The sequence below is a fragment of the Meles meles genome, chromosome 1 (genome assembly GCF_922984935.1).
Source record: "Meles meles chromosome 1, mMelMel3.1 paternal haplotype, whole genome shotgun sequence".
Taxonomy (NCBI): domain Eukaryota; kingdom Metazoa; phylum Chordata; class Mammalia; order Carnivora; family Mustelidae; genus Meles; species Meles meles.
The window spans coordinates 144,003,033-144,015,252 of NC_060066.1; the positions used below are offsets into that span (position 1 = coordinate 144,003,033).

Here is a 12,220-nt window from a genome sequence, read left to right on the forward strand (position 1 = left end):
GCCCTCCTTAATACCCACCACCAGGTTCACCCATCTCCCTACCCCCCTCCCTACCAAAACCCTAAGTTTGTTTCTCAGAATCCACAGTCTCTCATGCTTTGTCTCCCCCTCCAATTTCCCCCAATTCACTTTTCCTTTCCTTTTCCTAATGTCCTCCATGTTATTCCTTATGCTCCAAAAGTAAGTGAAACCATATAATGGGCTCTCTCTGCTTGACTTATTTCACTCAGCATAATCTCTTCCAGTCCCGTCCATGTTGATACAAAAGTTGGGTCTTCATCCTTTCTGATGGAGGTGTGATATTCCATTGTATATATGGACCATATCTTCTTTATCTGTTTGTCTGTTGAAGGGCATCTTGGTTCATTCCACAGTTTGACAACTGTGGCCATTGCTGCTATAAACATTGGGGCACATATGGCTCTTCTTTTCACTACATCTGTATCTTTGGGGTAAATACCCAGTGTGCAATTGCAGAATCTTAGGGTAGCTTTATTTTTAATTTCTTAAGGAGTCTCCACATGGTTTTCCAAAGTGGCTGCACTACTTTGCATTCCCACCAACAATTTAAGAGGGTTCCCCTTTCTCCACATCCTCTCCAACACTTCTTTCCTGTCTTGTTAATTTTGGCCATTCTAACTGGTGTAAGGTGGTATCTCAAAGTAATTTTGATTTGAATCTCCCTGATGGCTAATGATAGTGAACATTTTTCCACGTGTCTGTTTTCCATTTGTATGTCTTCTTTGGAGAAGTGTCTGCTCATGTCTTCTGCCCATTTTTTTGATATGATTATCTGTTTTTTGAGGTTGAGTTTGAGGAGTTCTTTATAGATCTTGGATATTAGCCCTTTGTAGTGTCATTTGCAAATATCTTCTCCCATTCCATGGGTTGCCTCTTTGCTTTGTTGACTGTTTCCTTTGCTGTGCAGAAACTTTTTATCTTGATGAAGTCCCAAAAGTTCATTTTCACTTTTGTTTCCTTTGCCTTTGGAGACATGTCTTGAAAGAAGTTTCTGTGGCCAATGTTGAAGGGATTACTGCCAAGTTCTCCTCTAGGATTTTGATAGATTCCTGCCTCACGTTGAGGTCTTTTATCCAGTTGAGGTCTTTTATCCATTTCGAGTTTATCTTTGTGGTCAAGTTTCATTCTTCTACATAGCTGTCCAGTTTTCCCAGCACCACTTATTGAAGAGACTCTCTTTTTTCCACTAGATATTTTTTCCTGCTTTGTTGAAGATTATTTGACCATAGAGTTATGGGTCCATATCTGGACTCTCTACTCTGTTCCACTGGTCTATGTGTCTGTTTTTGTGCCAGTACCATGCTGTCTTAGAGATCACAGATTTGTAGTAAACCTTGAAGTCAGGCAACTTGATGCCTCCAGTTTTGTTTTTGTTTTTCTTTTTCAACATTTCCTTAGCAATTTGGGGTCTTTTATAGTTTTATACAAATTTTAAGATTGTTTGTTCCAGCTCTTTGAAAAATGTCAGTGGAATTTTGATCAGGATAGCACTGAAAGTATAGATTGCTCTGGACAGTATAGGCATTTTAACAATGTTTCTTCTTCTGGTCCATGAGCATGGGAAGCTTTTCCATCTTTTTGTGTCTTCTTCAATTTCTTTCATGAGTGTTCTGTAGTTCCTTGAGTAGAGATCCTTCATCTCTTTGGTTTGGTTTATTCCCAGGTATCTTATGGTTCTTGGTGCTATAGTAAATGGAATTGATTCTCTAGTTTCCCTCTTTCTACATTTTCATTGTTAGTGTGTAAGAAAGCAACTAATTTCTGTGCATTGATTTCATATCCTGCCACATTACTGAATTGCTGTATGAATTCTAGTAGTGTGGGGGTAGAGTCTTTTGGGTTTTCCATATAAAGTATCCTGTCATCTGTGAAGAGAGAGAGTTTGACTTCTTCTTTGCCAATTTGAATACCTTTTATTTCTTTTTGTTTTCTGATTGCTGTTGCTAGGACTTCTAGTTCTATGTTGAACAATAGTGGCAAGAGTGGACATTCTTGTCATGTTCCTGATCTCAGAGGGAAGGCTGTCAGCTTTTCCCTATTGAGGATGATATTTGCTGTGGGTTTTTCATAGACAAATTTTATGAAGTTGAGGAATGTTCCCTCTATCCCTATTCTTTGAAGTGTTTTAATCAGCAACAGATGCTGTATTTTGTCAAATGCTTTTTCTGCATCAATTGAGAGGACCATGTGACTCTTCTCTCTTCTCTTACTGATCTGTCCTATCACATTGATTGACTTGCAAATGTTGAACCACTCCTGCATCCCAGGGATAAATCCCCCCTAGTTATGGTGGATAATATTTTTAATGTACTGTTGGATCCTATTAGCTAGGATCTTGTTGAGAAACTTGGCATCCCTATTCATCAGTGATATTGGTCTGAAATTCTCTCTTTTTTAAAAGATTTTATTTATTTATTTGACAGGTAGAGATCACAAGTAGGCAGAGAGGCAGGCAGACAGAGAGAGAGGAGGAAGCCGGCTCCCTGCTGAGCAGAGAGTCCAATATGGGGCTTGATACCAGGACCCTGGGATCATGACCCAAGCCGAAGGCACAGGGTTTAACCCACTGAGCCACCCAGGTGCCCCAGAAATTCTCCTTTTTGATGGGATCTTTGCCTGGTTGGGGATCAGAGTAATGCTGGCTTCATAGAAAGATTCTGGAAGTTTTCCTTCTGTTTCTATTTTTTGAAACAGTTTCAAAAGAATAGGTATTATTTCTTCTTTGAATGTTTGGTAGAATTCCCCAGGGAACCCATCAAATCCTAGGCTCTTATTTTTTGGGAGGTTTTTGATCAATGCTTCAATCTCATTACTAGATAGTCTATTCAGGTTGTCAATTTCTTCCTGTTTCAGTCTTGGAAGTTTGTAGGTTTCCAGGAATGCATCCATTTCTTCTAGATTGCTTAACTTACTGGCATATAACTGTTGATAATAATTTCTGATAATTGTTTCTATTTCTTTGGGGTTATCGTGATCTCTCCCCTTTCATTCATAATTTTATTAATTTGGGTCCTCTCTCTTTCCTTTTGGATCAGTTTGGCCAGTGCTTTATCTGTCTTATTGATTCTTTCAAAGAACCAGCTTCTAGTTTTGTTGATGTGTTCTACTGTATCTCTACTTTCCAACTCATTGATCTCTGCTCTAATCTTGATTATTTCCCTTCTTGTGTGGGGGGTTCGCTTAATTTGTTGTTGATTTTCCAGTTCTTTAAGGTGTAAAGAGATTTGGTGTATTCGGGATTTTTCAGATTTTTTGAGTGAGGCTTGGATGGCTATGTATTTCCCCCTTTGGACCAATGTGCCTTAATTCTCAATGGTTTCCATGAACAGTTTAAGTTCTTCTTTGATTTCGAAGTTGATCCAAACATTCTTGAGTAGGATGGTCTTTAGTTTCCAGGTGTTTGAAATTCCTTCCAAACTTTTTCTTGTGCTGGAGTTCCAGTTTCAAAGCATTGTGGTCTGAGAATGTGCAGGGAATAATCTCAGTCTTTTGGTATTGGTTGAGCCCTGATTTGTAACACACTATGTGGTCTGTTCTGGAGAAAGTTCTATGTGCTCTTGAGAAGAATGAATATTCTGTTGTTTTAAGGTGGAATGTTCTGTATATATCTATGAGGTCCATCTGGTCCAATGTGTAATTCAAATCTCTTGTTTCTTTATTGATTTTCTGCTTGGATGAACTGTCTATTACTGAGAGTGACATATTAAGATCCCCTACAATTAATGTATTCATATCAATACGACTCTTTATTTTAATTAACAGTTGGCTTATGTAGTTGGCTGCTCCCATATGGCATAAATATTTACAATTATTAGATCTTCTTGGTGGACAGACCCTTTAAGAATGATGTGGTATCCTTTTGGTGTGCCTGGGTGGCTCAGTGGGTTAAAACCTCTGCCTTCAGCTCAGGTCATGATCTCAGGGTCCTGGGATTGAGCCCCTCATCTGGCATTCTGCTCAGCAGAGAGCCTGTTTCCCCCTCTCTCTCTGTCTGCCTCTCTGCCTACTTGTGATCTCTGTCAAATAAACAAATAAATATTAAATAAACAAATAAAATATTAAAAAAAAGAATGATGTAGTATCCTTTTGTATTTCTGACTATAGTCTATCAATTAAAACTAATTGATCTGATATGAGAATCACTACCCCAGCTTTCTTTTGAGGCCCATTGACACGAAAGATAATTCTCCATCCCTTCACTTTCAGTCTGGATGTATCTTTAGGTTCCAAGTGTGCCTCTTGTAGATAGCATATGGACGGGTCCTGTCATTTTATCCAGTCTGCAACGCTGTGCCATTTTATGGGAGCATTTAGGCCATTCACGTTGAGAATGATTATTGAAAGATAAGTTTTTATTGACATCATGTTGCCTGTGAAGTCCTTGTTTCTATAGACTGTCTCTGCAAATTTCTGTTCTGTGTCACTCTTGGGTTCTTTCTTCTTTTATAGAACCCCCCCCTTAATATTTCTTGTAGTGCTGGCTTGGTAGTCACATACCCTTTAAACCTTGCCGGTCTTGGAAGCTCTTTATCTGACTATCCATTTTGAATGTCAGGCTTGCTGGATAAAGTATTCTTGGCTGCATGTTCTTCTCATTTAGTGCCCGGAATATGTCTTGCTAGCCCTTTCTGGCTTGCCAGGTTTCTGTGGACAGGTCTGACCTTATTCTGATGGTCCTGCTCTGTATGTAAGGAATCTCTTCCCCCTAGCTGTCCTCAGGAGCTCTTGTTTGAAATTTTGATTTATGATTTTCACAATTAAGTGTCTGGATGTCTTTTTAGACTTGTTGATCTTGGGGGCTATCCTTTCTGCCTCTAGGCCACAAACACTTGTTCCATTCCCCAGATTAGGGAAATTTTCATCCAGAATTTGTTCGACTATATCTTCTAGTCTTCTCTCTTTCTCCACCCCCTCAGGGATCCCAATAATTCTGACACGGGAATGTTTCATGGTGTCATTCATTTCCCTAATTCTGTTTTCATGGCTTCTAAGCTGTTTGTTTCAGGCCTCCTCCTGATCCTTCTTTTCTATCATTTTGTCTTCTAGATCACTAGTTCTATCTTCTGCCTTGGTTACCCTAGCTATTAGAGTATTTAGATTAGATTGGATCTCATTGATAGCATTTTTAACTTCTGCCAGATTGGCTCACTATGCCCTTAGAGATTCTATGTTGTCACTAATGGTCTTCTCCAACCTAGCCATTGCCTGGATAATTGTTACCTTGAATTCCCTTTCTGACATACTGTTTATGTCCATATTCAATAGTTCTGTGGCAGAGGGCAGTCTCTGAATTTTTCCTCTGTAGGGTGTTCCTCCTCCTAGTCATTTTGTGGAGAGGTGGTTGAAGGGATGTACAGCTGAATATATCAACCATGATCCAGGTAAGATGCATTTGTTCTGGAGGCCAGAATTCCAAGATTGGGCCAGCATGGTCTGTTTCTGATGAGAGCCTCTTACAGTTTGCAGAATGCCAACTTCTTGCTATGCCCTCACATGGTAGAAGCCAAGGTGACTGAATACTCTATGTGTAGCAAACTTAAGGTATTAGGCATAGGGAAAACTTTTATGTGACTTGTAAATTCCCAGAAGACTATAAGGGAAAGTACCTGGCAAAAATATAGTTGTTTTTTTTTTTAAAGATTTATTTATTTATTTATTTGACAGAGAGAGAGAGATCACAAGTAGATAGAGAGGCAGGCAGAGAGAGAGGAGGAAGCAGGCTCCCTGCTGAGCAGAGAGCCCGACGCGGGACTCGATCCCAGGACCCCGAGATCACGACCTGAGCCGAAGGCAGCGGCTTAACCCACTGAGCCACCCAGGCGTGAACTTAAATTATAAAATGATTTCCAAGTTATAAATTTTTTTTGTTTGTATAAATTTGTTTCTCTTTAACATAGAAGTCATTCAGTTTTAAGTTCTAAGTTAAATAATATTCATTGGAGTGACAAATAAGATTCCTAATTGATCAGGAAAAGTGAGAGAACATTTATTAAATTTGGGGTTTAGGAATATTGGTGTGTGTGCATGTGCACATACACACACACACCCATGGCTGCGTGTGTATGTACGTGTTTGTGTCAAATTACCGAGTATAACATTTTACTCTTCCCCTCCATATCTCATTATCTGGAAATTGATAGAGCATGCTTATTTTAGGGGTTACTGTTGATACAGACAAGAAATATGCTCTCATATTCAAACATTTATATGAACACATGAATGCCTAAGAGTAAGATTCTTTCTCTTTCTCTCTCTCTTTTTAATTCCCAGGCATAGATATTCTTCGTCAACTAGGCCTTGGAGGCAAAGATGTAAGACACATATCATCAGTGACTGCTGTACCATCATCATCTACACCATTACCTCAGGGGGTCCATTTAACAGAATCGGGTGTCATTTTAACAAATGATACTTACATTGAGTCACCTCTCTTGAAAGTTTTACCAGTCAACTTAGAACAGCCATTTACAATATTAATTGGGTTGCAGTCGCATAGAGTAAACAATGCATTTCTCTTCAGCATTAGAAATAAAAATAGACTGCAATTAGGAGTGCAATTATTACCTAAAAAATTAGTAGTATACCTTGGAGGAAAGCAGTCTGTATTTTTCAACTACAGTGTTCACAATGAACGATGGCACTCATTTGCCATTACTGTTAGAAACCAAGTTGTCTCAATGTATGTCGAGTGTGGAAAGAAATATTTTAGCAGAGAGACTCTTTTGGAAGTTCAGAATTTTGATCCTAACAGTGTGTTTACCTTAGGAAGTATGAATAATAATTCTGTCCATTTCGAAGGAATGGTATGTCAGTTGGATATTATTCCTTCTGCAGAAGCATCTGCAGATTATTGCAGATATGTGAGCCAGCGTTGTCGCCCTGAGATAAACCTTCTTCATACAACCATTGTATCAGCTGAGATACTGGAAAACTCTCCTTTGCCCAGACAATTTGGTGAAAAAGTGGTGTCAGAGGACACATTTACCAGAGGCAAAAGCATCCCAGATATCATAAATAATGAATCTGCAACAGTCCGTAAACAACAAGGACACCAGATATCAAAATCTCAGTCAACTTCTCTTCGCTCAAGCAATGTCTTTGCTGTGGATCTTGTAAACCATGGAATTCAGGCCAAAGAAATGATCACTGAGGAGCATACTCAGTCAAATGTAAGCCTTTCAGTGACCCATCATCTCAATAAGTCAAGAACAAATAGCAAGGAGAAATTTAGTTCTCTCCCAAATGTGTTTGACAATGTCACCCAGCATAACAGAGTAACTGGTTTGTCACCGTTTAAGAAGATATCATCTATTCTTCCACATATGAAACAAGAAACAATTACTGATCTCAAGAAGGCTATCACAGCAAATCTACACACTAATGAAGTCTTGGAACTACAACAGATTTTAAACACAACCTTATACAGAGTGACAGATGAACCGACTGTGGACAATCACCTTGACCTGAGGAAAGACGGTGAATTTGATCCTGATTCTACCTACCCCATCGCAAGTAGCTATGAGACTGACCTTTATGATTATTACTATTATTATGAGGATCTTAATGCAGTGCTCGAAATGGAGTCTCTAAGAGGGCCAAAAGGGGACACTGGACCTCCCGTAAGTTGTTGTTTTTTTTTAATCTGTCTTAATGTATTAGCTTATCAAAAAGAAATCTCTAGACTGAACAGTACAGAACAGATCAGTTTCAGAAATGTATCCTGGCTATAGTGAGTCATATTACTCACTATATAGTGACTCATATAGTGAGTCATATAGTGAGACAAATTACTATAGTAATTTGTCATGACTATAATGCATCCAACCAGAATGCAACACTGATTCAAATGTTGTATTTTTGTTTTCGTTTTTTTATTGGCAAACTGAAAGGTTACTTAATTCTGGTAAAGTGGTGAGTAAGCTATATGTTTTTCTTGTCCAGCTGAAATTCAATCAGGAATTCAACTGCTAAATATAGGTCAGCATTCTTTATAGAAAAACCATAGACTTAATACATTGTCATGTTAAGAGAAGAATATGAAGAAGTTGTAGTACACTAAAGAAAGATACATTAAACACATCAATTAAATTAATTCATAATCATTAAACACATCTCTCAACAAAATAATATCAAGTGGATTAAAATAGATTATAAAAATTTATTTTAGATAGAGATAATTTTGTAGTGATTCACTGACTGGAAAAAAGGAAACCCTTGCATTGTTATTCTAAATGAAATAGTATTTGTTAAGAATAACATATCTCATTAAATCTTTAATGATATGGTTCATTTACATTTATGAATTAATAAAATCTCCAGCTACCTAGTACAAAAAAAATGGCTAACAGCCCATTTGTCTATTCAATGGAAAAAAAGACTCAACCAAATCACTTTTTTAATAATATATAAACAAAACTATGAGATACTAGACAGATGTTTTCAGCTCTGAAATTCTTTTGTGTGTAGGTACACACAGATGAACATTTGAAAAATTTCTAAGTCATTTAAAACTTATTTAAATCGATTTAAAATCACATTAGAAACATGTTTTTGCCTTTTATATTTGTATATTTTAAGTAAGGAAACTATATGTGTTTAGAAAATAGTTTTCTAATTACAAGCTGACTGAAATATATCTTAAAATATTTCTTTCTTTGGTAAAAATAAAATTTGAGTCATTAGTTTGGTTCAAGAAGCCACTGAATGGGAGAAGATGATGTCACTTGCTTAGCTTATGTTTCCTTTATGGTTCTTGCTTGAAGTGTATTGATAGGTATTGAACAATTTTTTAAAAAGATTTTACTTATTTATTTGTCAGAGAGAGGTTGAGCACAAGCAGGGGGAATGGCAGGCAGAGGGAGAAGCTGGCTCCCCACTGAGCAAGGGGCTCAATGTGGAACTCGATCCCAGGACCCTGGGATCATGATCTAAGCTGAAGGCAGCAGCTTAACTGACTGTGCCACCCAGACATCCCAGAAGAATTCTTATTAGATTGACTGTTTAACGGTTTTAAAGTAAAATCTGAAGAATATATTATTATAGAGAAATAAACTCTTTTCAGCTATAGCAATGTTATTAACATCTTATAATAAAACTGAGCTACTGGGTGGGTCATATTAAACAAATAGGTATGGAAGCCATTTACTTTCTTCAGGAAAAGTCAGTATAATGAGATGAGCATTAAGCTCTTCTATAAATCCCCAAATAGTCATTTCAACATTGGTAGATGAAGCATTAATTTTTAACAGATATTTATGTAGTTTCTCCTAGGCAAAGCAGGAACACAGAATATGTATAACAAAGTCACTCTTCAGAAAGAGCTTGTGAGGCACCTGGGTGGCTCAGTGGGTTAAAGCCTCTGCCTTCGGCTCAGGTCATGATCCCAGGGTCCTGGGATCGAGCCCCACATCGGGCTCTCTGCTCAGCGGGGAGCCTGCTTCCCCCGCTCCTCTGCCTGCCTCTCTGCCTACTTGTGATCTCTCTCTCTCTGTCAAATAAATAAAATCTTAAAAAAAGAAAAAAAAAGAGCTTGTAAACTAAGTTAGAGGGTACAAATGTTTATAAGGGAAATATTTTCTGAGGAGATTCCTATGAAAGATCACTTGAGGCTGAGCTGTTCAGAACAGGTTCTTGTGGACAGTTAGTTATATCTTAGGCCTCAAAGAATGGATAGATTTGGACAGGGGAAAGGAACTGGTCTATTTTTTTATATAGGAAAAGTGGCATAACAGCAGTTGTTTATTGAGTTTTTACTTTGTGGCAGATGCTCTACCATGCCCTTTCCATTCATTATCTTATCTTAAAATATCTTGGTGAGGTTGGCATTATTATCCTCATTTTTCATTTGAAGAAACTGAAGCCCAGAAAAGTTAATTTACTTACTCATAACCACATTGCTAATAAATGGCAGAGCCAGAGTTTGGATTCAGATTTTCGGCCTCTAAAGCTCAAACTCTTTCGTGATGTTAGAGCAAATAATGTTGGACACATATAAGACCCAAGCTAGATGTTGTCCGGTTATGGAGAATTTTAACTGTCAAACTGATGATTCTAACTTGATCTTGTCCTCATGAGGAATTTTGTAGGTTTCTAAACAGAGATACTAATAGGGAAGTTAGTCTGTAGTGTCCAGCACAAACAAGAAGTTCCTGCTATCATCTTGATGTTACAAGACTAGGACAGTATCAAGGATGACAGCAGTGAAAATGAAGTGGAAAGGTAGGATTTAAGAAATATTTCGAAGAAAATAAAAGAAATATTTTGAAGAAAGATTTGGTAGAACTAGGAAATTAATTGGAGCTAGGAATGAAACAGAAAGGAAGAGAATTAAAGATGTCTGAAGTTTTAAGTCTGTGGATTGAGAGAATGGTAATACCATCACTAAAATCAGTAATTAGGAGAGGAAGTCAATTTTAGGAGAGGAAACTAAGTTAGAACATTGAAGATAATGTTGAAAATTCATGGAGCACCTGGGTAGCTCAGTGGGTTAAGCCTCTGCCTTTGGCTCAGGTCATGATCTCAGGGTCCTGGGATGGAGCCCCGCATCGGGCTCCCTGAACAGCAGGGAGCCTGCTTCCCATCTCTCTCTCCCTCTGCCTACTTATGATCTCTCTCTGTCAAATAAATACATAAAAATCTTTAAAGAAAATTCAATCAGCTGTTGGAAAAGTTAAGAAACTAAAGTGGAAAAAAGAGATTAAGATAGGGATGTAGATTTGGGGGTCTTCCTATCAATATTGTTGAAGTATAGGAAAGGAGTTTGGCATAGTGTCAGAAGCCAAATCATGGGGATCATGGGAAATGTTTGCTTTGGGATTATGGCAGAAAAAAAGCAGAAATGTGAATGAACAGTCAGATGGGAGAGAAGAGTGTAGTGTACTATGTATAGTGTATAGTGTACCATGGCAAAAGCCCAAGAAGAGAGTTTTCAGAAGAAATTGATCAGAAGTGCCAAAAGTTACAAGTCAAAAAGTATGAGGGCTGAAAAACAGTGGAGGAAATGCATTAGCTCTTCTGATGAGAAAGTCACTATTGAACTTCATGAGTCCAACTTAAGTGTAGGGTAGAAGACTAAAGGTGGGTTTTTAAAAAGCTGAAGAAGGTGTGAATAGTAATTAAATGATGAATTTTGTGGGGGTTGTGGCTCCACTTCTTGAAGTAGATGTTACTACTACTCTACTATTATGCTGAGGCCAACCTGATTTTTCCTACCTGTAAGTGATGATTTTTTCTGCCTTTCACCTATGTGGTTCTTTCATCATCTCTGAGGTTCATTAAACCTATTTAGGTCTGTTTCAGGTTATTCTGTTATTCCTCTGATATGAAGATTATTTTTATTTCATTATACAAACATTTTCCCTTATATCCTCAAATATTTTTTCTTTCCCATTTTTCCATGTTCTCCTTCAGGCACCCCAACATATGTATATGTTAGATGTCCTTTGTGATGATAGATATTATTATCTTTTTTACAAACATGTCTATGTGATTGCTTTTCTCTATTTCATTTTGTGTGATTTTGATTATCCTGCACTCACATTCATCTATTGATTTTTCAGTTGTATTTAATCAGATCTTATTGTATCTGACATGGTTTTCATCTATATTTTTTTTTGCTCTTTTCATGTCTTTATTAAACTCTTCTGGTTTGCATTTCATTACCTTCATTGTTACTTGTATTTCTTATAACTCTTCTTTGAGCTTTTTATAGAAAAATGGCATCTTGAAATTCTTTGCATCTTTATGTCTGAACTTTTTCTCGGTTGTGTAGAGTAATTCCTCCTCTGATAAATAACTTTCATCTACATTCAATTTATGTTTCTGTCCTCATACTTCTCCCTCTCCTTATATGTATGTATAGGTCACCTGCTGGTTTCTTTATGGTTATTAGCCATTTTTAAAATAAAGAGAGCTCTATTTGGGCCACTATTTGTTTTAGAATAGTACAGGGAAAGGCAAAGGGAAATAAGGTGGAGTGGTACACAGTGTCAGATTTAAGTTGCTGCCTTTAAACACCATATGATCACATTTATTTTGTCCTCTCTCCAGAAACATATCTCCTCTTATTTTCATGTACAATTTATTATGAAGCCCTTTACTTCACAGGCCCTCTAAAAACCTATATGATGATTTATGCTCCTGTCTTTTATCCCTTCTCACCACCAACAATCTCCTGGGGTTAGGAGATTTGGTCGCAGAT

General features: G+C 37.5%; 1 protein-coding gene across 1 annotated transcript in view; it reads left to right on the plus strand.

Moving 5' to 3' along the window:
• COL24A1 (collagen type XXIV alpha 1 chain) overlaps positions 1-12,220 on the plus strand; it is a 395,306-nt gene that overhangs the window by 23,485 nt on the left and 359,601 nt on the right. Inside the window, exon 4 of the mRNA XM_045980771.1 lies at positions 6,292-7,640. Coding sequence (XP_045836727.1) covers positions 6,292-7,640 — 1,349 coding nt within the window. The remainder of the gene's footprint in view (positions 1-6,291; positions 7,641-12,220) is intronic.